Here is a 27,908-nt window from a genome sequence, read left to right on the forward strand (position 1 = left end):
TGGGAAACTGGCTTGCTCCAAACTATGTATTTCTTTCTTTCTTTCTCTCTCTTTCTTTCTTTCTTTCCTTCTTCCTTTCTTCCTTCCTTCCTTTCTTTCTTCCTCTCTCTCTTTCTTTCTTTATAATTGAAGTACAGTTGATTTACAACGTTGTGTTAATTTCTGCTGTACAGCAAAGTGATTCAGTTACATATATATATACATTCTTTTTTTAAAAAATATTCTTTTCCATTATGGTTTATCATAGGATACTGAATATAGTTCTCTGTACTATACAGTAGAACCTTGTTGTTTTTCCATTCCATATGTAATAGCTTACATCTGCCAAACTATGTCTTTAAATTCGGCCCTACACTATGGCTATGGTTTTAATGCTCTTGGAATAATGATTATGATCACTCTAGTGACTAATTTTTATAAGGCAGCAACCACATGCCAAGCACTGCTGTAAGCATTTTTCAGGGATTAACTCATTTTTGTTTTGCAGAATGAAGGCCGCAGGAGTTACTAAATTGAACTCCTCTTTCTAGTTGCATTGGGGACTGAATGAGATATTACAGATCATCTCCTGCAGCAATGAAGAAACCACCAGAGTCACCAGACAGAGAATAAGACGACCACTTCAGGTGATTCAGCAGGTGGCAGAGCTGCCTGGTGGCAGGTCTCCTGGCTCTTGGGTGGCTGTACTTTTGTCCACACAGCACTGCTTCTCTGTAACAGGAAATGGCCTGGTACCAGCAAGAGCCACATGTAGATGTACAAAATGTTTTACAAAGCTTCCACAAAGGCATATGACATTCAGATAGCAGCACAACTCAGTTCATGCCCAAATATTTCCTCACGTAAATGATTCCATTTCAAATTTGATTTATTTTATGTAAAAGCTGCCTCCTGGTAAAAATTATAATCACTAAATAATTTCTCTAACAATGGTACGAGTTGCACCAATAGAAACCTAGGGTAGAAACAACCTCCTGTCCTCAGCTATAGACGTGCTAATGACTGCATGTGAGATCCCATCCAGGCAGAGTGGGCTCCTGGGGAAGCCTCAGTCACTCTGGTTAAGGCTGCTACCACATGGCTTCAAGAACATGGCTGTCATGACCCTCGGATATATACTGATCATAATTTTTTGTAAAGCATGTCATCTTAGTCAGCTGAGGCTGCTCTAACAAAACATCATAGACTGGGTGGCTTAAACAACAGACATTTATTTGTCACAGTTCTGTAGGCTGGGAGGTGCTAGGTGAAAATGCAAGCACATTCATTTCTTGGTGACGGCCTGCTTCCGGGCTTACAGACAGCCACCTTCTGTTTGTGATCTCACATGGCAGAGAGCAGAAGGTCTGGTCCCTTCCTCTAATCCTATCATGGAGGCCCCACCTTCATGACCTCATCTAAACCTAATCACCTCCCAAAGGCCCCACCTCCAAATACCATCACACTGGGGTTTAGGGCTTCAACATATGAATTGGGAAGAACACAAACTTTCGGTCCATAACACATGTCTCAATTCAAAGTGCATTTCCTGAAAGGCGGCATGATATGGAAAGACAAGGGAACCTGAAGTCAAAACTTCCACCATTGACCAACTGATCTTTGGGGGAATCAGTTAATATGGCCAAGTCTCAGATTTGTCTTAAGGAAATGTTATCAGTTCTACTGGTCCTGCCTAGCTGGGTCACTGTGAAACTTCAAGGAGATGTGGGTGAAGAGGACTGGGGTCAGTAAATACTTAATTTTCTTCTTTAAGGATTGACCATATTTGGAGAATGTTATCCAGAACTGTTTCCTCATTACATCTCAGAGAAAGGAAGTGACTTAGCCATGATCCACAGTCCAGGATGAACACAACAGAACACAACAGAGGCATCGCCCCTCCCTAGCACTCTATCCTTTACCTAAACTGTTTTAGGATAACATTAATTCCATTCTTCTTTTCTAGGAATGTGTAGAAACTTTTGTAAACCCGTATATTAAACCTTAGAATTTGTAACTGAAGGCTAGAAGGACATCAAAATGATGTTTATTGAATGCATTAAGGCACTAAGCTCTTGATACATAGTTTCATCTGACCCTCAGGGCAGCCCAACAATGGTACTGTCAGGGCCCCTCTTCCAGTCCACTGTTCCAGAATTTGAGGGTCAGGAGAGTTAAGTAACTAGCCCAAGACCACACAAGTGGAAAGTGGCAGAGGAGATTGAAACTCAAGTTTGCATGACCAAATCCAGTGCTTTTCCCATTAGCCCTGGGTGCCTCAACAAGAAAAATTAATCTCACAAAACTGGAGAAAGAGGAAAACAACAATGTGATTTCAGCAAGCTGTCCACTGATGTTATTTCAGAAATGTGCACTTAACATTCATATTTTGTCAAAAGCAGTAACTGCCATATTAGGAGAAAACAAATTAGTTGTTCTCTCTCTCTCTCTCTTCTCTCTCCTCTCTCCCTCTCTCCCTCTCTCCCTCTCTCCCTCTCTCCCTCTCTCTCTCTCTCTCTCTCTCCCCTAAAAGTTTAAAAAGTACACTTTGGGCTTGCTAACTTAAAAGGGCAGAAGGATGGTGCAGTGAATTAATGTGCTTCCACGGCCACTTCATTTGCATACACTGCAGAGGCGCAGAGATGCAGGGACCCCTGACTAAAGGACTTCCCCGCTACATTCCATTCTGGGGGTAACACCTTCACCTGGCTACTTCTAAAATTCTGCTACTTTAAGGTGTACAAATGCGAGTTCAAATTCCTGCCTGAAACACCGGTGGGGGTTCACTACGCACCCTCAGCTTTAAGGGTCACCCTGTCTTTCTACAGCCTCTCCCCCCTCCCCCTCTCCTTCCCCTCTCCCTCCCCTCCCCTCCTCCCCCTCCCCCCCATTCTCCTCCCCCCTCCCCTCCCCTCCTCCCTCGTCCTCTCACCGCTCGGGCGCTAGGAAGTCCCCAGTGGGCGAGGGCCGAGGGCTGCGGCAACGGCGGGGGGCGGGGGGGGGGGCGGAGGTGCATTGTGAAGTGGCCACAGCGTCACAGGCGGCCCGGACCCCCGGGATCCGAGGGCAGGGCGGGTCTCCGCAGCGACCCCGTGAGGTCCCGGGACCCTGGCTCAGATGCTGGGAGCGCGGGGAGGGAGCATGGAGGGCTTCGGCCGCTTCTCCCCGCGGCCTCACTCGGACCTCTGGGAGGCCCCGCCGCCCCGCAAGGAGCGCGCATCCTCGGCGCGGCTGGGCGGGTCAGGGCCGCAGAGCGAGCAGGGCCTGTGCTCCCGGGCCGGGACTCCCCGAGAGGGGAGCGAGGCCGCGGCGCCCTGGCCGCACCTGCTCTACTCGCCCATCCCGCGGCCCCGCCGGCGCCGGTACCCGGACTTTCCGCCTGAAAGCCGCAGCCTGACCGACGTGGCCCGGAGGCCCCCGGACCACGCCAGGAAGCACCGGCCCCGCAGACGGCGCCTGGAAGACGCCTGGGGGGAGGCAGGTACCACGCCCCTGGAGCAGGGAGGCAGCCCGCCTAGCCCGGCCTGGCGGCAGCAGCAGCAGCCCCAGCTGCCACCGCAACAACCTCAGCCCTGCCAGCACCACCCTCCGGCCTGGGGAGATTCGCCCCCACCTTACCCGCAGGGAGCTTACACTCCCCCGAGTGGAACTTTCAGGGTAGAAAAGGTGCAGAGCAGAGACCAGTGGGCAGCGCCGGCCTGCAGAGGTCTCGGTCGCTGGTCCCTTTCCTCGGTTCACACGAAGAAGTGTTCTGTGCCCTCCAGAGAGTTCGGGACGCAGTCAGGTTGCGTGTACATCCAGGAAAGATACCGTAATGATCCAGGGGAGTCATTAGCCAGCCAGTACTCCCATCCCTCGCTCCCCAGCAAGGCGATGCACAACCAGCACACCCAGATCCTCAAGTACAAGCTGGAAAAGGCAGTAATATCCTCCAGGGACCGGAAGATTGTGGCCCTGGTGCTGACCTGGCTCAAAAAGGCCCAGAGGATGCGGGAGCTGCAGCAGCAGGCGGCTCTAGCCTGGGAGGAGCTGAAGCGCTCAGACCAGAAGGTCCAGTTGACCCTAGAGACAGAGCGCCAGCTGCTGCTGCAGCAGAGCCAGGAGCAGTGGCAGCAGGAGAAGGAGTGGCACAAGGCTCGCCTGAGGCGGAAGCAGCGTGTCCGACAGCGGGACAGGCAAGCGACCTACACGATCCGGCAGGGGAGCAGGTGGAAAGCGCAGCTAGAGGACCAAGACAACCAGCGCCAGGAGAAGCTGGAAGGGGTCCCCTCTGAGGCCGAGACCAAGCACGGGAAGCAGTACCAGGTGCAGCACCTGCAGGAGCACGAGAGGAAGATGCAGGACCTGCGGGAGCGGAACAGCCTGCAGCTGCAGAAGAGGCTGAAGCAGGCCTGTCTAAAGGAGCATGTGCACACCACGGAGGGCCAGAAAAAGATCCAGGAGACCAATCTTAGCTCCCTAGTCAATTACCAGGCCCGGAAGGTCCTCATGGACTGCCAGGCCAAGGCTGAGGAGCTCCTCAGGAAGCTGTCCCTGGAACAGAGTTCCCAGTGGTCCCAAGATTTTCCCCAGGGCCTGATTAAGGAGCATCACCGGGAGCCGAAGGAGAAGGTCAGGGAGGAGGAGCAGTGCCAGCAGGTCAAGTGGTGCGCGGAAGAGCCCAAGGAGCAGAGGAAGGAGCACAAGCGGCTGTCCATGGAGCTCGCGGACCAGAAGATCCTGCAGACCAGGAGTAACGTCCACAAGAATATCGGTGACAAGGTGCAGCACATTCGGGAGCTCAACATCCTTCGGGAGAAGAATCATCACATCCTGAAGCTGAACGCCGAGAAGGAGGAAAAGTGCCACATCGAGGGCATTAAGGAAGCCATTAGGAAAAAGGAGCAGAAGACGGAGCAGATCTCGCGAGAGAAAGATGCAACCTTCGGTGAATTCCAAAAGATCTCCAGGGCCTCCGGGACAGACAACGTGAGAAAGTTTGCCAACAACTTCTTTGATCCAATAGGGCGGGAGGCCCAGGTTCGAGCTGGGCAGCAGGGAAGAGGCCACTGAGAACCTGACAACAAATAGCTTACAGCCCAGGCGGCTAGAAAGAGATGTGGCAATGTGATTCATTTTATAATCTGATTATAATTGAGCATTCATTTTTTAAAAGTACATAAAATAGCTGCAATTTCCTCTGATGAACTAGGTTATTGATTCATTTGGATGGTTGAGAGGGTTGGGGTAGAAATTTGGAAATTTTAAGAAAATTACTTGCCTTTGTACATCTGGATTTAAATAGAAAATATTCATTTAGTTCTCAAGTAATCTTAGAAGCATATGTCAGACACATCTTTGAGGAACCAAAGAAAAACCTACAGTGGGGCATACAGTTCTGTGTCATGAGGTAAGTCTTTCCCTGTCCCAGAACTTATGAAAGTGTGAAGTGTAATGTACCTGTCATAAGAAATCTCCAAGAAAAAAAAGAGTGTGTGGGGGTAGGGGTGGGGGGAATTTCTGTAAACAAGTATATTTGGGAACACAGCATACTACAGCCCCTCTTGGGATTTCATAATGCATGTGAAATTTTTAAAGGCTCTGAAAAGTCTGGCAGTAAAGACACATTTGATTAACCTAGTGTTTTTCACAAACCACAGAACTCTTTTTTCTTGGATCTTTCCATGGGATTGATGTTCTGTGAAATATTTTTGGAAACAGCTCTCTGTAGATCCTCCCAGGCTGCACTTCTTTGGCCTTCCCTTCCTGTGTTAATAGGAAATATTTATAATTCCTTTAGCACTACTGATTGACTGCACCACCACAGACATGCTGTCCAAAAGCTCACTGAAATCTTTTGGTCCAATTCTTTTTTTTTTCCCCCCTTTTGGTCAGTCTCATCCAGTCTTTTGGAACAAAATTCTATTAGAGTCCTTCTCTTCCCCTCTGTTTCTCCTCTGTCTCTTCTGAAGGAGATATGTGATGTCATTCTGTCTACCCACATGTGTCTAATTAACCTAAACAGTCTGAACGAATGGCTAAGCATGACTCAGGAACACGACATTTAAAAAATAAGGAGCCAGAAGCTAAGTAGAATTTAACCCATCACATCTCAAAGTCTCTATTGAAAAATTCTAAAGGTGTTCTTTAAATGCCCCTAATGTAACATTTGTCTTTCAAAAAAAAAAAAAAAAAAGAGAAAAGGAAGTAAGCCCCACTGGAAGATTTGTGTCTTCTTAGCGTTTTTGAAATGACATGAAAGGTGACCTGGCAAGGGGTTTTGTTCAAAAGTCAGTGTGAGATCCATATTCTCATCTTACATAATGGAAACTGGGCCCACTTCCCTGCCGTAGTTCCCCTCTGTCTACTGTCCCCAAAGAGACCTACTCAGGCCCTCACTCCTTTGCTCAAAAGTAGAAAGGCCCGTACATCTTGGCTCAATTTCTAATCTTATTATTTTCTTCTCTTCACCCAAGCTAATGCTGTTCTAGCCAAATGCTGTGTACATTCCCAGCATTCTAGGAAGGTGCTTAAAATATCTCAGACAGACGTCCCATGAATCTAACTCTTCCTCTTGACATAGGTATGTGACTTTGGGGAAGTTACCTTCCTGGGCCTCAGTTTCCTCATCTGTAAAATAGAATTATATTTCATACTTCAAAGGGATGTTGTGAGGGATGATTAAAATCATGTAAGGTGTCTGGCATAGTGTCCAGAACCTAATACACACAGTAATTAAATGTTGCAGTTGTTATTATATTACTGGCTTTCCATTTTTGTCAATTCCATTCTCCCTATCTCACTGCTTTCTCACCAGCTGCCTCCTCCCATCATACCCAAGTCTGATTTTTCTGAGGTTAGCGCACATCCTGCCTCTTGTATGAAATGTGGGGCCTCCCTGGCTGCTCCATCTCAACATCAGCCTTCTTTGACAAGCCGCTCACTTTATGGCTTATTGAGCACTTAGAAATTGATGCTTCACTGGCATATCCGTTTTGCAATCCCCATCTTGGCTTCCAAACTGGACTGCATGCTACTTAAGGCCAGGGTCATTATACCCATGCTTAACATGGTGGTCAATATATAGTCAAAAGCCATGAAGCACGATATTTTGACCCTATATCCATATCCCATGCCTTTACCCTACTAATGTTCTTTGCTCTTTGCTCCAAGAAATAAATACAGACTTTCATTCTTTTATCCAATTCTTTATGAATATTACTGGTAGAAATAATCAATACAGAATAAGACTGATAGAAGATGAAGTACATTTACTTTCCCCTATTTTTCCCTTATAAAAAATATATTCTATATATACATATATATCCCCAGTATAAATATATATATATTTTTGACCCCCACCATTACCCATGCCCCCAAAGACCCAGTGAGGAGCCTAGACTTTTACCTTCACCAGGATGTAATAAGGAGCTCCCACCCTGGCAGTGTCAGTTGAGACCACTTGGGGAGCCTAGACTTTCAACCACTACTGACACCACCACCACCACCACCACAATGCAGTAACAGGGCACCCCTCTCTCTCCCTACTGAGTGGTATCAGATAAAGCCTAGTGGAGAGGAGTTTTGTCACCCTCAATCAGTAACACCCCTCTGGTGTCAATAGATGTCATGTGGGGAGCAGTAATGAGGCACTCTCAGCCCTCCCAGCCAGGAAGGTATCAGTGGAGGCCTAGAGGGGAGCCAACGTCCCCACCTCCACCCAGCAGTGGTGGAGAGAGCCCCCTCCCCCCCCGCTCAGGTGGCAATGAAGGCTGAGTGGGGAGCTGGACTTATACCCCTGCCTGGCAATAATAAGGCCTCAACCTTCTTCCCTTTCTAGAACAGTGTGAGAGGAAGCCAGATAAAACAGCAGATCCAGTCTTACAATACTCAGAATGTCCAGGTTTCAGTTCAAAATCACACTTCATATCAAGAACCAAGAATATCTCGAACTGAATGAAAAAGACAATAGGTGTCAATGTGAGGATGACAAATGTTAGAAATATCTTAAGTTCTTAAAGAAGCCATGATAAAAATGCTTCAACAAGCAATTACAAACACACTTGAAACAAGCAAAAAATAAAATTGTCTTGGCAAATAGAACGCCTCAAAAAAAAAATACAAGATATAAAGAAGAACCAAATGGAAATTTTAGAACTGGAAAATACATTAACAAAAATAAAAAGCTCAGTGGATGAGCTAAACAGTAGAATGGAGGGGGCAGAAGAATCAGTGAACTGTAAGAACAATAAAAATTACCAACTCTGAGAAATAGAAAACTACCAAGAAAAAAAAAAAAAAATTAGCAGAGCCTCATGGACCTGTGGGACTATAACAAAAGTTCTAACAGTCATGGCATGTCCCCAGAGGAGAGGAGTAAGAAGGTAGGGCTGAAAAAGTGCTCAAGGTAATAATGGCTGAAAACTTTTCAAATCTGGTAAAGAGCTAACCCTGCATGTTCAAGAAGTTGAGTGAACCCCCCAAAAGAGTAAACCCATAGATATCCATAAGACATATCATAGTCAAACTTCTAAAACTGAAGAAAAGAAAATAATTCTTGATCAGAGAATGAGAAAATAAGCCACAGACTGGGAGAAAACATTTGCAAAAGAGTGGCTATATTAATATGAGACAAAGTGCACTTCAGAGCAAAAAATTACCATAGACAGGAACATCATAAACTTACAAGAGAGTCAATCCACCGAGAAGACATAGTTCTAAACATCTATGTATAAACAACAGAATTACAAAATATATGAAGCAAAAACCAGTAGAACTAGAAAAAGGAATAAAATCACAGTTGCAGCTGGAGACTTGAACACCCTTCTCTCAACAACTGATAGGACTTCTAAAAAGAAAATCAACACAGATACGGAAAAACTTAACACCATCAACTAACAGGATCTAATCAACAGTTGCAGAAAACCCTGGCCAGCAACAGCAGAACACACATTCTTTTCCAGCGCTCATGGAACAAATAGCAAGAGAGATCATATCCTGGTCCATAAAATAAACTCAAGAAATTTAAATTACTGAAGTCATACAAAGTGTGTTCTCTGACGACGAAAGCATCAAACTAGAAATTAGTAACAATGATACCAGGAAAATCTCCAACAGTTAGAAATTAATCAGAACTCTTCTAAACAAGCCCTAAGTCAACGCCTCAAAGGAAAATTTTAAAAATACATTGAATTTGGGCTTCCCTGGTGGCGCAGTGGCTGAGAGCCCGCCCGCCGATGAAGGGGACGCAGGTTCGTGCCCCAGTCCGGGAGGATCCCACGTGCCGTGGAGCGGCTGGGCCCATGAGCCGTGGCCGCTGGGCCTGTGCGTCCGGAGCCTGTGCTCCGTGGCGGGAGAGACCACAGCAGTGAGGTGCCCGCGTACCGCAAAAAAAAAAAAAAAAAATACATTGAATTTAATTAAAATGTCAAATTTGTGGGACACAGCAAAAGCAGTGCTGAGAGGGAAATTTATAGAATTAAGTACATTTAAAAAGGCAAAAATCTCAAATCAATAATCTAAGCTCCCACCTTAGAATAACCTAGAAATAGAGCAAAACTAAACCCAAAGCAAGCAAAGAAAATCAAAGAATGGAAATCAATTCAAATAAAATTGAAAAATTCTTTGAAAAATTCAATAAAATAGACAAACCACTAACAAGACTGCTAAAGAAAAAAGAGAAGACACAAATTACCAATATCATGAATGAAACAGCAATATCACTACAGATCCTGAAGACATCAAAAGGATAATAAGGGAATGCTATGAACAACTTTACACAAAGTTGGACAACTTAGATAAATGGACCAATTCCTCCAAAAACACAAACTACCACAACTCACCCAATATGAAATAGATCATTTGAATAGCCCATAATCACTCATGAAATTAAATTCATAATTTTAAAACTCTCCCCCCAAAATCTCCTGGCCAGATGGTAACACTCAAGAATTTCACAAATGCTTAGACAAGAAATAACACCAATTCTACACAACCTCTTCCAAAAAAATGGAAGAGAAGGGAACACTCCCCAATTTATTTCATGAAGTTAGTGTTACCACAATACCAAAACAAAGACAGTGTAAAAAAAACAAAACCTGCAGAATAATGTCACTCATGAACATAGATGTAAAAATCCTTAACAAAATGTTAGCAAATTGCATTTAACAGTATATAAAAAGAATTATGCACTGCAACAAAGTTGGATTTATTCCAAGACTGCAAGGCTGATTCAGTACTTGAAAATCAATCACCATATTAATAATCCAGCACATTAGCAAATTGAAGAAAAGCACATGAACATATAAATCAATACAGAAACAGCATCTGACAAAATTCAACACCCATTCATGAATAATACTTTCAGAAAAATAAAAAGAAAAGGGAACTTCCTCAACCTGATAAAGAGCATCTACAAAAAAATCTACAGCAAGCATTACACCTAAGTGAAAGACTACATGCTTTCTCCCAAGATTGGGAACAAGGCAAGCATGTCCATTCTCACTGCTCTTATTCAACATCATGCTGGAAAGCAAGAAAAGAAAAGAGAAAGCATAAGATTGGAAAAGAAGAAATAAAACTATCCTTATTCATAGATGACATGATGGTTTATATAGAAAATCCAAAGGAATCTATGTAAATCTTCTAATAAGTGAGTTTAGCAAGATCACAGAATACAAGAGCAGCATACAAAAATCAATCAGATTTCTATGTATTATCAATGAACACATGGTCACTGAAATTTAAAAATACACTACCATTTACAATAACTCAGAAAAACACATATAAATCTAATAAAACATATATACGACTTATTTGCTGAAAACCACAAAATGCTGATGAAAGAAAGAAGACCTAAATAAATAGACCTACTATCCATGGATTAGAGGATTCAACATGATAAAGCACAGGGATATCAGCTCGGTGCTTTGTGACCGCCTGGAGGGGTGGGATAGGGAGGGTGGGAGGGAGGGAGACGCAAGAGGGAAGAGATATGGGAACATATGTATATGTATAACTGATTCACTTTGTTATAAAGCAGAAACTAACACACCATTGTAAAGCAATTATACCCCAATAAAGATGTTAAAAAAAAAAAAGATGTCAATTCTCCCCCAACTGATAAACAGATTTAGTGTAATTCTTCTTAAAATCTCAGATTTTTAGTAGATATGGACAAGGTTATTCTAAGATGTATACGGAAAGGCAAAGGAACTAGAAGAGCTAAAACAATTTTGAAAAAGAGAAAGTGGGAGGAATCAGTCTGCCCAGTTTCATGACTTATTACATGGCTGCAGTAATTAAGACTATGTGATACTGATGAAGATATAGACACATACATTAATGGAACAGAATAAAGAAATGAGAAATAGACCCACAGAAATATGTCCATTTATCATTTTTGGCAAAGATGCAAAAGCAATTTGGTGGAGAAGGACAGACAGCTCAACATAATACTGCTGGAACAAGTGGATATCTACAGGCAAAAAGTAAGGAAGTAACAGAGGGACAGAGACAGAGGGAGGGAGGGAGAAGGGGACGAAGGAAGGAAAGATTTCAACCCAAGTCTCACATCTTATACAAAAATTAACTCAAAGTGGATAATGGACTTAAATGCAAATTGTAATACAATAAAGTTTTCAGGAAAATATCTTCAGGATCTAAAGTTAGGCAAAGAGTTCTTAAACTTGACACCAAAAGCACAATCTATAAAAGAAAAAATTGATAAATTGGACTTTATCAAAATTAAAAACCTTTGCTGTGTGAAGGAATCTGTTAAGAGGATGAAGTGACAAGTTACGGGATGAGAAAATGCAAGTTGAAACTATAATGAGATATCATTATTCACCTACTGAATGGCTAAAATAAGAAATAGTGACAACACGGAATGCTGGCAAGGATGCAGAGAAACTGGATCACCCAGGCATTGCTGGTGGAAATGCAAAATGGTACAGTCACTCTGGAAAGCAATTTAGCAGTTTCTTCAAAAACTAAAGATGTAACTACCATATGACACAGCAATTGCAGTCCTGGGCATTTATCCCAGAGAAATTGACTTATGTTTGTACAAAAACCTAAATATGGATGTTTATAACAGTTTTATTCATAAGAACCCAAAACTGAGTTAACCCAGATGTCTTTCAACAGCTAAAAGGTTAAACAAACAGTGGTGAATCCATACCATGAAATACTACTCAGCAATGAAGAGGAAACAACTACTGATACACACAACAACTTAGATGAATCGCCAGAGAATTATGCTGACTGAAAAAAGCCAATCCCAAAAGGTTACATAGTGTGTGATTCTACTTATATACCATTAATGAAATGACAGGATTTCAGAAACGAAAAACAGAGTAGTGGCTGTCAGGGATTCTAGATGGGATGGAGGTGGAGGAAAGTGTTTGTGGCAATAAAAGGGCAACATGAGGGGTTCTTCTGGTGAAGGAAATGTTCTGTATCTTGGCTGTCAATATCAGTATCCTAGGTGTGATACTGTACTATAGTTTACAGGACGTTATCATCAGGAAAAATTGGGTAAAGGGCACATAAGATCTCTCTGTCCTACTTCTTAAAACTATGTGAATCCACAATTATCTCAAAAGATTTCTAAAAACAAAATAAAACTAACATTATTTATTGCTGGAAAAAAATACATTTTTGTTGGTGACAAAGAACGTCAAAACCTGAACCCAGGAAAACTAGATTTAGTAGAAATTTATTAACACAAAGTAAACTCAACAAAGGCTAAAACTGAAAATAGTAACAGTTGTTACTGACTAAAAATTGAAGCACATTTTCTCTATACATGTATCTATGTATAATTTGGCCTGGAAAAATTGAACTTGGTAGAAATAATTCCCGCAACAGGAGAAGCTGTAATTGGTCACATTTGATATCGTCAAGAACACTGATAAATAAATGCAACTGGTCTCAATGCAAAGAAGTTTCATAAATTGAAAACAAAAATAGAAAAATTTGGAAGCAATGACTGTACCATTTAGAAAACTGATCACAGAATTGAATTGGCTTAAAGGAGTTTGTGTTAGAAAATACTCTCTCAATGAAAACATAATAGCCTTAGTATTCTGACTTAAATATTTGTATTCAGTACTTAGCAGATCAAAACTATGGGATCAAAACATCCTATCATCTAGCCCAAACTTATGAAATGTTTACTATGTGCCAGGCACTTGACATACACTAGACACTTTTACATTCATTTATATCCTTTTATTTTATAACCTTTATAACATAAGTTAGCTACGGTATTTCACAGATGAAGAACTGAGGTTTACAGAGATTGATCAAGATTTCTGAGATGCTGCTGCTAGTAAGTGGTAGAGCTGGGATTTGAACCCAGTTCTCTCTGACTCCCTATGCTGTTTCCATACATTACCGGCCTTTCAGTGATGAAAAGGAAATATACCATTGTGATTATAACCCAGACTCTGAAACCAGACTATCCATGTTCTAATCTAATCTCCATCATTTAACTAAGAGGGGCATTGGGCAAGGTTCTTTACCCATCCATGCATCTTTTATGAAAATCTGTAATTATCTTTCACCCCATTAGCATTACAAGAACAAAACGATATGGTTATTTCAAAAGACAGAGAAAACACATTCAATGAAATTCAAAACATATTTATGATTTAAAAAATTAACTAGCTCAGAATCGAAAGGGATTTCCTTAATCTGATAAGGGGAGTCTAACCAAAACCTACACAAAATTATTTTTAATGGTGGAACAGTGAAGGCTTTTAAAATCAGGAAGAAAAAAGAAAAGAAAGAAAACATATAAGGTTTGGAAAGGGGAAAAGAAACCTAAAAATTCTCATTATCCACAGATGATATGATTGTCTGTATAGATTCTTCTATCTACAACCTTAAAAGTTTATATATGCATAATACAGCTTTGTGTAATAGCCAAGAAAAAGAAACAATTCAAAGTCCATCAGTAATAGAATGGATACATAAACTGAAGCATAGTCACACAATGGAACTCTGTACGGCCAAGAGCAAACCAATGGTCAACAACATGGGTGAATCCCGCAAACTTAATGTTGAGTGAAAGAAGCTAGACACCAAAGAGCACACAATGCATGATTCCATTTACATAAAGTACAAACACAGAAGGACTAATCTCTGCTGTGGAAATCAGGAGTGTGGCTCCCCTTGGGTGGGGGGCTAATGGCTGCAAGGGGTCCAGGAATGCAGTGTGAAGTAAGGAGGTAAAGCGTGGGATGTAGAATCAAACGGTGTGGGGTTTAAATGCCGGCTCTGCCACTCACCAGCTGACAGACTGTCCACGCGGGACGTAACCACTGTGAGACTCAGTTTCCCCCACTGGAAAATGGGCATAAGGATGGTCCCCACCTCACTGGATTGCTGTGAGATGAACAAGATAATGTATGTGAAGTCTGTGGCTCAGGAAGTTCTGGAAAGTGATAGCTATGGTTGTTGTCAGTCTTGTTCTGCTTCCTGTACTCCTCCACTAGGAGCCTAGTGATTCCTGGGGGTAAAAGACAGAGTTTTCCCTTAGCAGATGGCTTTTGATTTCAAGACGTTTCCTTCAAAGACGCTTCGGGGACACTCCAGACCCCAGATACGGCCTCTTCAGTCGACACAGGGGTTACTTTGTCATTGGAACTCCTGCTGAGGTCACAGACACCGAATGTCAAATGGTAAATTCTGCAAGGGGAGTGGGTGAGATACTAAATCAACTGCTTGCTTGACTGCACTTCTTACAAATCTCAGACCAGCAAAACACACCTCTCATTCTTACCTTTATGGTCAGAGCTGCTTGAGTCTAAGGGCATTTTGGTTTGGAGGCTGTGTTTGGAAAACCTTCTGTCTATCCGGGACTAGTCAGGCAGCCTCCCACCCCACTCTCGCCCGGGCATGTACCGCCATTTATCATGAAAAGAATGCAGCACCTGCTTCCCCCGCTAAATTTCCTGCTTTTTGTAAAAGCTTCTAAAATAGATTTTGAATTGTATGGTTTTCATAAATGCTGTTTTTGCAAAGCGTTTCTTGAATGATTATTTGTGCTTAGTGTTTGAAAAATAACTTCGCTCAAAGAGAAGGAAGATAATGTGTCTAGTGACTATAACTTATATTAATGGGAGCACCCCTGAGCCAAGTTGAAGGAGATGGAGATGAGACACGTGGATAATCAACATCTGAGCTCCTAGAAGGGAGCCATAAACATGAACTGGCAGACTTCCGTGGCGCTTCATCAATTCGTGTTCACTGAGCCTTATTCATTAGGGCAGTTGGGAAGCAGCAGGTATACACACGTGTGCACATGTGTGTATTCCAAGGGATGTAAGGACGAGAGCTTGGTCCAAGCATCCTACCAATGTGACTTCTGCCTCATCCCAAGGTGAGTCTGAGGCTTTCAAAGTATTGAAGAAAATAGGAAACGCTCCCCTAGTTCATGACGTAAAGCAGGAAGAAGCTTGAAGTGGGGCGGGCTGGGTTAGGGGTGCTGCGCAAAAGCCCAAAATAAAAACAGAGCCTTTTCAGCCCAGAAAGAAAGTCACCCTATCCGCTGCCCAGGCAGGAAAAGACACGGTCCAGAACATTTATTCTGCCATGCGTCAGTCTTTCAGGCAGAAAAAGTCCTGGCAGAAGTTGATTTTGCAAGTTGAACAGAGAAGACTCCTTTTTGGAGTGGAGGGGATCAAATGATACTAGATGTGAAAGCACTTTGGAAAGTTAAAGGGATTATACAAAGGTAAGAGATCATTGTCATTAGTGGTATGTTTGCTGAGAAGATGCCAGAGTATTTCTTCTCCATAGATGATCATGACACCGCAAGGGCCAGTCGTGTCAGGGTGAGGATGGCGTCAAGTCAGGTGCCAGGAGGTGGGCCGTCAAGTGCAGCCCTACCGCTGATGAACCGCTAACTAAAAGCAAGCCCTTTGCCTCTCTGGCCTTGAGTTTCTATATCTGTAAATAGGGCATAATAATAACACCCTGTTCAGCGGGGTGTGGGAGGCCACATAGGTAAACGTGCCCAGCATGTGAAAGCCCTCAAAAAACCAGCTATTGTTTACTGAGCTCTTATTCTGGGCCAGACACCACGCTGAGTGCTTTTTGTCTAGTCTCCCATTAATCTTTACAAGAAACCCATGTGGTAAGAATGGTTATTCTCCATGTATGATGGAGACACGGAAGCTCCGTGTGGATGGAGGCCCTGAAAGGTCCTACTGGGTGCCCGAAACCCGTAAGTGACAAGATCAAAACACAAACACAAAACCCGGTGCTTCCAGCCCCAAGCTCTGTTCACTCTCTCCCATTTTTCCGCAATAAATGTTACTTGAATCTCAACTAGGTTGTCCATCTTTTGAAGGCAGGTCCTGTTTGTACTTCCTGAACTCTCATCCCAGAGCATCTGTTCTGGTATTGACTGCCATTAAATATTTACTGAAATTGAATTGTAATAGCTCTGTGGGAAGGTCCCTGCTGGCCGGGTCAGGCTCTGACAGCTGTTCTGTGACTCCACGTGACTCCCTGATCCAGGAGGGATGACCTCCACACAGGAGCTCAGAGGCCATCACACACACAGCTTCCAAGGGCAGGTGATCAGACAACTGTGCCCGTCACCACCCTGGAAAGAGGGACCAGATCAGGTAGCCTCTGGTGGCCAGGCAGGAGTCTAAGGCCCTGGGGGCATCCTCCAGCCCAGCTGGCTTATCTCAAAGCTTCCCAAAAATCACTTCAGAAGTAACATTCGAGGTGTCCCTCATTGTAAATCTTCGAAAAGATTTCTTCAAAAGCCTGATGTAAAGACTGTATTGTAGGAAACACTGCATCACCATCAACTTGCAAGTGAAAACTGCTAAAGTGTACACAGTGGACAATTCACCCAGCATTTCAAATTAAGGCTTTTCTAACGTAGCATTTCTTCACTCCCACAGACAGATGCACACGGCCTGATTTGATATGATACCCAAATATAACCAAAGTGTAATTTAGGAAACTAAATTAAACTAAACCAAAGTGTAATTTATTTCTGAGTCGATGATAATACCACTGTAAATTTTCTTTAGGATAACTCCTTCTCATGTCAGAGATGATAATGTTCTGGTCTTCAATTAAATGAAAGATTGAGTATTTCCTAGGGAGCTAATTGGTAGATGCGGTGAAGGTGCTTCCCTTGTGCTGCCACGTCTCCTCGTTTTCCATTGTTCTTGGGTGCTCTCCTTTCGTGCATTCATCCCTCTTTGCGAGTGCCTAGTTCAGAGTTAGTCCCCTCGGGTATACATAATTCTGGAAGAGGAGGACCGGTCCTCTGCCATTCAGAACCCAGGGAAGCAGCCATGAATGAGCAGGAGACAACCAAGCTGTGCTGACAAGCATGGGAGGCTGGCAGATGGAGTAGCTCATCAGTTTGGCACTATACTCTGAATCCAAGCAAGCCCCCCCCCAGGGCAACGAGTATCATTTTTCAGGGACTGTTTGCCAGGCTGAAAGTGCTGTATGGGTAGAAACTTCAGTGTCCCATGGCCTCTCCAGCCTCTGACACTGAACTGGCTTTTGTCTTGACCTTCTCATATAAGATCTTGGACTTCCACAAAGTTGCCTCTGGAAGTACCCAGAGTAGGTGCCCCTCCCCACCGTCATGCTTGTGGGCCGTGTTCTGCCTCTGTCCTGCTCCCGTCCTCCTGAAAGCCCACGTGAGAGTCTCTGGCACTACCCAAGTGAGACCCCAGTGTCCCCATCTTCCTACACAGCCACTGCTGCCAGGTTGTATGGTCCTACAGCACAGGGTGCCGTGTGCCCAGAATATTAAATCCCGTGTCCCCCACTGTGAGCCCTGCTTTGTCCTAGGGACACACATGCCTGCCGTTCACATTCTTAGGTTCATGGTGTCTCACACAAGACAGTTCCTTCAATCCCTGCCTGCTGCCCTCCGCACGCTGCCCCTTATCAGAGGCCAGCACGAATCCTCCATCACACTCAGAGGCCCAGTGCAGTTCAGTTCTTGTGAACTGACTCTTTCTGCCGGCCCCCAGCTCACCAGACCAGCCTGGACACGTTTGCTGTCAGTGAGGGCTCAAGGAAGGACACCCACTGTGGGAATACACTGGGGTTTTTTAGTTAACATGCTGTTTCGTTTTTAAAAACTGAGATAGATAGATAGATAGATAGATAGATAGATAGATAGATATGTGAGAAAGTTCTTCCTTAGAGTAGAAAACCAGCAAATAAATGTAAAAGGAATAATGGATTTAGAAAACCAGCACCTGGCAACCATCATCATAATGATAGATTCAGGCCAGAATCATCAATGGATGCTAAAATTAGTGAGTGAAATTTAGAGGAGTATATAGACCAACTCAAAGTATCTCCCCCCAGGATTCTTATTAATTACAAAGTAACCTTACAGAAGGGAAAATTAAGTCACTTTACTGTGGAGAAATCTGACCCATCCCCCCTTAACCAAATGATCAAAGCTAACATCACTGGTGATGAAACAAAGAGACAGCAGCACGTGCCTCCTGATACGGTGCCCTGAGAAAAACCCAGCACCACAGCTTTGGTGTTACCGCCCAGAGCATACGACCTGAATGCGATCACAAAGAAACATCAGACGAACCCGAAGGAAGGGTCGCTCTACAACGTAAGTGGCCTGCACTATGAAAAAATGTCAAGATCGTGGATGCAAAGAGATACTCAATAACTGTTCAAAATGAAAGCAGACTAAAAGTGACACAACAACTGAATAATATAGTCCTGGGTTTTCTTTTGCTATAAAGGACTTTATAGGAAAATTGATGACAACTGAATAAAGTCTGCAGATTAGGGAATAGTATTGTATCAGTCTTACCCTGTATCAGTATACGTGGTGAGAGAGAAAATGATAAAACCAATATAGTAGAATGTTAACATTTGGGGTACAAGCAGACCTTATGTATTGGGCTTTATTGTACTTCACAGATATTGTGTCTTTTACACATTGAAGTTTTGTGGCAACCCTGTGTCAAGCAAGTCTATCGGCACCATTTTTCTAACAGCATTTGCTCACTGTGTCACGTTATGGTAATTCTCACAGTATTTCAAACTTTTTCACCATTATTATATTCATTACAGTGATTGTGATCAGTGATCTTTAATGTTACTATTGCAAGAAGATTATGAAGGCTCAGGTGATGGTTAGCATTCTTAACAATAAAGTTTTTTTTTATTTTTTTGCAGTACGCGGGCCTCTCACTGTTGTGGCCTCTCCTGTTGCGGAGCACAGGCTCCGGACGCGCAGGCTCAGCGGCCATGGCTCACGGGCCCAGCCGCTCCGCGGCATGTGGGATCTTCCCGGACCGGGGCACGAACCCGTGTCCCCTGCATCAGCAGGCGGACTCTCAACCACTGCGCCACCACGGAAGCCCAGTATTTTTTAATTAGGTTATATATGCTCTCTTAGTCATGCTATTGCACACTTAATAGACTACAGTGTAAACATAACTTTGATGTGCACTAGGAAACAACAAAAATTAGAGTGTCTCACTTTCTTTGATATTCTTTTTTCTGGAACCAAACCTGCAATATTTTTGAGGTCTGCCTTATTTGAGTGAAATTCTTTGTCCTAGCCTTGTAACTGCTCTGTAAATTGAAGTTAGGTCAAAATTTATTTTTTTTTAAATCTAAGTTTTGCTTTGAGATCTCTGAAGGCATGTTTGTATGTTGCCAAACCAGGGTCGTGGGAGAAACAGTTGCTATTTTCCCAGCAATAGCTAAATCCAGTCTTCTCCTTGGCTTTAAGGGCACAGCTGGCTTTCCAGGTCTTTGCAAACAGAGAATCATCACTGTTACCTGAATTTAAACCAGTTCTAAACCTTTTCATGGCTGTTTCAAAATAGCTTAGAAAAAATTGGTGGGGAAATGGGATGGGCGTGGGGTGAGGAGGGCTGCATTTCTAAAAGGACGCATATACCCTGTACACCCTGAGTCCCCCGTAGGGTTGTCTGCTCGGCTTCTGAGAGGGAAAAGCTGCAAGGTCAAGGCAAGACCCTCCTTCCCCTTCATGCCAGGGGCCAAGAGCTCCATGTCCACAGATTCCTGCAAGCCTGCTCATGACTCAGGTCTCAGAGCTGATTTCTTATAGTCCTAAAAATAATTCGAAACTAGCCCAAAGCCACTCACACATCAGACAACCTGAGGGCACTCTTGCTGGCATCAGGAAACTCAGAGACCTAATTAAACTCTTCTTCCCCTCCCCTCCCTGGGAGCACAGACTAGGGGAGAGCAAATCACAATGGTCAGATCCACGTGGGTGTCTCCTGAGGGGAGGGGGTGACCTCAAATCCCAGCAGAAAAGCAAAGAAGGTGGGAAGACTGTGGGATCCTGGGCCGCCTAAGGCTGGTTTCCAAGAAAGATGAGTCCCTGCTGCTTCTCTCTTTTGTTCAGGGGCCCGCCAACCCTCTGACAACCGCCCATATGTCCAGCTGGGGCAGTCCCGCTAGGAGCAAAGAGAGCTGGATATCTGTGCTAGAGACGGGCTTCAGAGCAGTATGTGGGCCGTGGCAACTGGAAAAGACTATTTTCAGTTGAATCTGCAGCAATCTACCACTCCCCTCCTATGTGGGAGGGACAGATATAAACCAGGGACGGGGCCGTTCTCCCAAGCTTAGTTAGGAAGTGACCTCAGGATTGGACAGGAGGAAGTTATAGGACTAGAGTCCCCACCTCAACCCCTCCACCCCACTGTCACGTACCCTGAGTGAACAGGAAGTGCTTACACACCTGGAAAGTATGCAAGAACACTTCTTAGCTTTGAATCAAATAAATAACATCGAGGCGACATTCAGTGTTCATTGTGTACCTGCCTCGTTCCAGGCACGATGCTAATCTCTCCAGGAGATGATTTCTTTTCGTCCTCCCAAGCATCTATGTGGTAGGTATTATGAGTCCCATTTGAGAGTTGAGGAAACGGAAGCTGAGAGAGGCAACTTCCCAAGTCACCTTTGAGAAAGTGGAAGAGCAGTTAAGTTTGCAATCAAACAGGGAAGCCAAACAACCACATGAAATATCAAACAGCAGTAAAAGAGCTCTTTGGAGAAGGGTTGCACCCTAAACTTTGTCCATGACCTCGCCATTTTCAAGGCTTCAGTCATCTCCATGCAAGGCCCCCCAAACCTGCAGCTCCAGGTCCAGTCTCTCTCCTGTGCTACAAAAATTCCCTAAGTGCTTGCTGTCTGCTTGCTACCTCCTCCAGGTTGCCCTCTCTGGAGCTCACACTCAGCCTGGCCAAAACTAAGCTCACCATCACTTCTATGTTCATCCCAGACTAACTCCTCATCCGATGTGTCTATTTCTGGGCAGCGACACCATCTCCTAAAGACAAAGGTTTGAAATCTTGAGGCTTTCCATCACTGCTCCATTATATGCTGTCCAAAATACTTTTTTCTCATTTTCCTTCCTCTCCCATACCTGCAGCTCTTCTTTCACCGATCCTCCCTCACCCATCTAAGGAAATCTGGGCTCTCTTTTAGCAGAAAAACATGATAGAACTCCTTCCTCATCTATCCACCAGTGCCTAAGAATGATTTTTTGAAATTTGATCAGTCAGAAAAAGGAATGTCAAATCCTGGACGCTCACTTTACCTAGATCCAATTTTAATGATTCACATATATACCTTTATTATCTAACAAAATGGGACAAGGATACTCAGCGTGAAGAAAAAACATTTTTTTAGACTCTACCAAGCCTTGTGCCAGGTGCTTTCACATACATTATCTAACTTAATTCTTATATCAACTCTGCAAGGTAGATACGATAAAACTCACTTTATAGACAAATTCAAAATCAAGCTCAAAGGGTGGGAGGGAGGGAGACGCAAGAGGGAAGAGATATGGGGATATATGTATATATATAGCTGATTCACTTTGTTATAAAGCAGAAACTAACACACCATTGTAAAGCAATTATATCCAATAAAAATGTTAAAAATTAATTAATTAATTTTAAAAAATCAAGCTCAGGGGGCTTCCCTGGTGGCACAGTGGTTGAGAGTCTGCCTGCCGATGCAGGGGACACGGGTTCGTGCCCCGGTCCGGGAGGATCCCACGTGCCGCAGAGCGGCTGGGCCCGTGAGCCATGGCCGCTGAGCCTGCGCGTCCGGAGCCTGTGCTCCGCAACGGGAGAGGCCACAAGTCAGAGGCCCATGTACCGCAAAAAAAAAAAAAAAAAAAAAAAAAAAAAAAAAAAATCAAGCTCAAAGAAGCTGAATAACATGCTCAAATCATACACCTAGTGAGTGTAGAAGCCTTTCTCTTCTCTTTTACAATTTCTCCCTAAGTGATCTCACCCAGATTTAAAATATCATCCATAAGCTAATAATTTCCAGCTTCACGTCTACAGCTCTGTGTTCTGGACCTCTTACATCCCCCCTTAAATGGCTAGTCCACCTAGATAAATTAACATGACCAAAACCCAAATTTTGGATTTTCCCCTCCCCCACTAAAATAGTTTCTCCAAGGCTACTGAAACTTCTGCCTCATACCTACCACTCTCTCCCTTGCCCTCCATGCTCCAGTAACACAGGCTGACTTGGTATGACTTAAACATGTTAATCTTATTCTTGCTACAAAGAGTATGTATTTACAAGGAATATCCTTCCCCCAAATCTTCCTTCTAGCTTTTTCCTTCACAACTCAGATCTCTCACCTCCTCAGAGAGTTTCCCTAATCGTCTAGCTCAAGTAGCCTGTTGGTCCCACCACTTTGTATCCCATCATTCTATTTTCTCCTTAGTATATATCAGTACATATGTGAAATTAATTTTTAAAAACATGTTAGTTGGTTCTCTCCCCAGACCAGATAGTAAGCTCCATGAAGGCAGACACTTTATTTCTTATATCCCAGTTCCTAGTATAATACCTGACACAAAATGGTTGCTCAATAAATATATCTTGAATCGAAGAACGAAAGAGTTTCAGAATAAGAATTGAACACAGGCTCGTGTAAATGCAAACCTCATGCTGGATGAAGGTTGAGTGATGGTTACTTGTCTTGGAAATCACAAGATGAGGCAAGTTCCTAGGTGTGCATCAATTTCATTAAACCCTTTGTAGCCAATTTGATCCCAAATAAGCTAAGGTCAGTGGTGGGTAAGAAGCTGGGGCCTGGGGGCTGCCATGGTGTTCCATAGTCAGTGCCCCCTTGAATGACCCATGCTTCCATCTCCATGCCAGGATGGCTACTGTGACATGCATTCAAACCTCTAATTTCACCCTGAGGTAGACACTACTAGCTGCCTTCCCAATAGGCATTTCCATCTTCCTAATGCCAAGTTTAATTCATGCATCTACCATTAGCTTGCCATGTGCTTTGGGGAAAGCTGGATACATCCTTAATCCCAAGGGTCTATATGAGTCTAAGCCAGTCATAGCGGTCCCATTCCCCTTGCCTGTGACCGGTTTAGGCATGAACATGGTATGCGGTCCTGGCTAAGGATATATGAGGGGAAATCTGTGTGGAGCTTCTGTGAAAGATTCCTTCACTTGCCCAAGAGAGACACAAGGAAAGATAGTTTCTTTTCTTCCACAAGAGTAATTGTGTTATTGTGTCTGGGTGTGGCACAGTAGAACTAAGGCAGTCATCATGAGCTCACAACAAAGCTCATGTGTTGAAAAGGGCAGAATAGAAGTATGGACAGAAACAGGGGCCTTGATGATAGATGAGCCACTGAATTAACCAACCCCTGCAGCACTCTACCTCGAGATCTCTTTCTATGCGAGATGATAAGGACAATGGTCTTTACTGTCCAAACCATTCTGAGTTGAGGTTTCTGTTTCTTTCAGCTCAAAGCAGGCTCAAGGAGCCATGCCCTGATGAGGCTTTGTTGATCTACTTCTTGGCTCTGTTTCAGGCCTACATCAGTCAAAGTCAAATTGTTGCTGCCTTTAGCAACAATTGGTCACATCCGGTCCTCGGTCCTGAACTAGCCTCACTATGTGGAATCCTTCCAGATCGAGAAGAGCCACATGAAATAAATAATTTTGACATATTTATTGCACTTTGCATTTTATAGAGGTTTCAGTATTTCCTTCTAGATGCTTAAGCGTCTAGTACGTGCCAACCATGGCACAAGCAGCATGATATAGCTGTGAGGGAAGCAGACAAGATCTGTGTCCTCATGGAGCCTACAAGGAAACAAGTACAATAATTTCAGATTGTGGTGACTGACGTGCAGGCAATAAATAAGGCAATGAAACAGAGAGTAACCAACTAACTGCAGTAGGAAGACTTCTTAAGACCTGATGGTCAGGGAAGGCTTCTTTGAGGAGGTGACCTTTTCACAGTTGTAACTTGCATCTATTTTTTCTATTATTGAAAAATGTACATAACATAAAATTTACCATTGTAACCATTTTTAGTGTATAGTTCAGTAGCATTAAGTATATTCACATTGCTATTCAACTATCATTACCTTCCATCACCAGAAGTTTTCACCATCCCAAACCTAAATTCCATATCCACTGAACACTAACTCCCCATTCCTCTCTCCTCCCAGCCCCAATGACCACCATTATGCTTTCCCTATGAATTTGACTACTCTTGGTACCTCACAGAATTAAAATCATACAATATTTGTCTTTTGTGGCTGGCTTATTTCACTTAGCATATGTCCTCAAGCTTCGTCCATGTTGAAGCATGCAGCAGAATTTCCCTCTTTTTTTTTTTTTTTTTTTTTTTGCGGTACGCGGGCCTCTCACTGTCGTGGCCTCTCCCGTTGCGGAGCACAGGCTCCGGACGCACAGGTTCAGCGGCCATGGCTCACGGGCCCAGCCGCTCCGCGGCATGTGGGATCTTCCCGGACCGGGGCATGAACCCGCGTCCCCTGCATCGGCAGGCAGACTCCCAACCACTGCGCCACCAGGGAAGCCCAGAATTTCCCTCCTTTTTAAGGCTGAATGATATTTCATTGTATGGATACACCATTTTGTTGATCCATTTATCCACTGATGAATGCTTCAGTTCAAGAAGGTGACATTTGAAATGAGAGCTAAAGAATGAAAAGAACCAGCCATCCAAACCCAAAGAATGTACAACACTGACAGTGGACCGTAGTGGAAACTATGGACTTTCAGTGATTATGATGTGTTTGCATAGGTTCATCGTTGTAACAAATGTACCGCTCTGGTGGGCGATGTTGATAATGGGGAAGACTGTACATGTGCGGGCACAGGGGGTATATGGGCAATCTTTGTACCATCCCCTCAATTTTGCTATGAACCTAAAACTGCTCTAAAAAAATAAAGTCTTATAAAAAAAAAAATAGCACCAGTCACAGAAATTGCCAAGGGACTGGTTTCTCGGCAGGTGGGGCAGCAAAGATAAAGGCTGGGAAACTTCTAATCTTTCCTGAAGCCTCAACTCCAATGCCAGCCCCTCTGCAGTTTTCTCTCACATCCCTGAGCAGGTGGTCACCCCCTGTCTGTGCTTCCAAGGACTTTTACCTGTATTTATCCCATCGCACCGTTGTCTCTCCTACCAGGCTGTGGTTCCAAACACACATTTTTTTTTCCCCAAGAGCTGCAAACAACTGCAAAATGGTGAATTTGAGCTGCCAACAAACTGAAAATGATGGATTTGAGTTTCTCTTTACTTTCAGTCCCATAAGGCAGAGGAGATAAGGAACACGATGAAACAGCAAATGCAGGCGGAGGAGGAAAAGAAGCAAAGGGCTTGCGTCATCTCCTAGCTAAGCCTTGAATTTAGAGCCACAGTTTCCTGGAGCTGGGAGGGATATTGCAGATCCTGTAATACAAGGTGTGTGCTTTGTTCTGGGGTGAAATGTTTTGTGCAAGCTTCCTGGATGGACACGGAGAGGCTGGGAGAAGAGCAGGCTCTTAGCAGTCCTCAGAGGCGGTTAAAGCAAGTTTTCAGTGCCCCTCTGTATCCCCCTGGTGTCCCACTGGCTGGAGGACCTCACATTACTCCACAGTTGGTGGGCTTCTGGGGCAAAGGGGTCCTTGCAGGGCCCCCTCAGCTCATACCTGCAAGAGCTGCAAACAGCCCTGGGTGATTTGCTGTAAATCTTTGCTAACAGGAAGGAAAATGGTGGTTACTCCCATTGCCCCAAAGATCCTGGGTCCCAGAGAGAGAGAGAGAGGCTTGGTCTTACTCCAGAGGATGCCATCCCATCAGCCGGGAGAGGGTCGCTGGTGGTGTGGAGGCCCCAGGTGCACTCTAGCGGTTGGTGGGTGGGCAGACCATCCTGAAACTGGCTGTTCAGAGGTGGCCCCTGTGCTTTGCTCGTCCACATGGCCTTGAACCTGTCAGAGCTGCCACTGCGCTTTGCCTGAACTTGCCCTCTACATCCCAAGCCATCCTTCTCTGACTCTCTGTCACAAAGCTGATGAACACTCTCTCTCAGAATAATTCCCAGGCCCCTCAATCCCTTTCAAAAGCTAATTTCTCCCTTTACATGGAGCACAATTTTGTGGGGACAGAGGATAGAGAGTAATGCCAATGCTGAATTCTCAGAAAATGGACAGACGTTAGATCGATATGTATGCATCCCTCACATAGAAATAGGAGGACGTTCGTCCTTTGTTTATTGACTAGTCAATCAAAAAATTACTCAGAGTCTATTGTGTGCTCAGAACTAGACAGTTTGGAAGAGACGGCACAGCCTGACATGGTCCTGGCCATTCACAGAATTATCAACATGCTGAGGATGACTAGAACACGTGAGAAAATGAGAGAGAAATTGAATGCTGTTGTGTCTGGCCCTAACCCTTTGTGCATAATTACAGGCTGCCATCCATCCCTGGGAAGCACACCCTTTCTATAGGATGGGTCTCCCTCGGAGTATTTTTGAAGGTGAACGAGGCACTGTTCTTCCGAATGTGGCATTCCTGCCAAACTCTCTAGCATATTCGTCATCTGAATAAATCTGATCAACAAAGGATACTCTATACTCCTTGGAGCAAACACCAAGTACAGATGCTGCATGTGGACCCTGAAGACGGACGGTCATCTCAGTGACAGCCCATTATCACATGACCTGGAAAGCCAAGGTTGCCAATGTCTCCGCCCCTCACCAGGTGGGGCCACGTCCCCTTGCCTGCAGGGATTCCCAGGGTGGCGGCTCTGTGTCTGTGGCTATGGCTACACCAGGCACGACTGCCGATTGTCCCCTGGGGCTGACCTCATACACCTCACGCTTTTGTCCCCTGGGCTGCTGGGAATGTCCTTTGGGGTTTTCCCATCTGAGCTGCCATCTCTCTGCAGTGGCTCCTGCCCTTCCCCTCTTCCTCTCTTCTTGGGGGAATCACAAGATTTAGGGAAAAAATAGAAGCAATTCCTCTCTAAAGAATTCCACATTTGAAAAAAAAAAAGAAAAAAGAAAAACAAGGGTCTTCCCTGGTGGCGCAGTGGTTGACAGTCCGCCTGCCGATGCAGGGGACGCGGGTTCGTGCCCCGGTCCGGGAAGATCCCACGTGCTGCGGAGCGGCTGGGCCCGTGAGCCATGGCCGCTGAGCCTGCGCGTACGGAGCCTGTGCTGTGCAATGGGAGAGGCCACAACAGCGAGAGGCCCGCGTACCGCAAAGAAAAAAAAAAAGAGGAAATCCAGATTTGGCTATTTGTTCCCCCTGTGATGGGCTCAATCACAGCCACCACCTCTGTCCAGAGTTACAAGTGCAAAGGAACCCGGAGAAGGGAAAAGTCAGTGTGGAAGGAAAAGGGCTGGGAAGGCTGCCTGGAGGAGGCACCTGACTGTGTCTTTGACGTATTGGCATGATTAGAAAGAGAGGGGGAGGGGAGACCCCAACAGGGTGAAGAACTGGGGCAGATCTGAGCAGGCTCGCGGTGGGGGCAAGATGAGAGTGACACCAGGGGCAGAAGGGCATGGAGGAGCCTGGTGAGTCCAGGGCAGAGGGCCAGGGGAGGAGGTGAATACGGTCCACTCCCCAGCCAAGAGTGAGCACTT

The 27,908-nt window shown here is 44.5% G+C and overlaps 2 protein-coding genes across 2 annotated transcripts in view; one reads left to right on the forward strand and one right to left on the reverse strand.

The window, feature by feature from the left end:
• Nucleotides 1-27,908, reverse strand: part of SUSD4 (sushi domain containing 4) — a 275,118-nt gene that overhangs the window by 145,034 nt on the left and 102,176 nt on the right. The window lies entirely within an intron of this gene.
• CCDC185 (coiled-coil domain containing 185) lies at nucleotides 2,937-5,031 on the forward strand (the record flags this gene model as incomplete). Its single annotated transcript, XM_079940878.1, has 1 exon — nucleotides 2,937-5,031. Exon 1 carries the CDS (start codon nucleotides 3,097-3,099, stop codon nucleotides 5,029-5,031), a length of 1,935 nt encoding a protein of 644 aa, XP_079797004.1. The 5' UTR covers nucleotides 2,937-3,096.

The sequence above is a fragment of the Stenella coeruleoalba genome (genome assembly GCF_951394435.1).
Source record: "Stenella coeruleoalba genome assembly, chromosome: 1".
NCBI classification, from domain to species: Eukaryota; Metazoa; Chordata; class Mammalia; order Artiodactyla; family Delphinidae; genus Stenella; species Stenella coeruleoalba.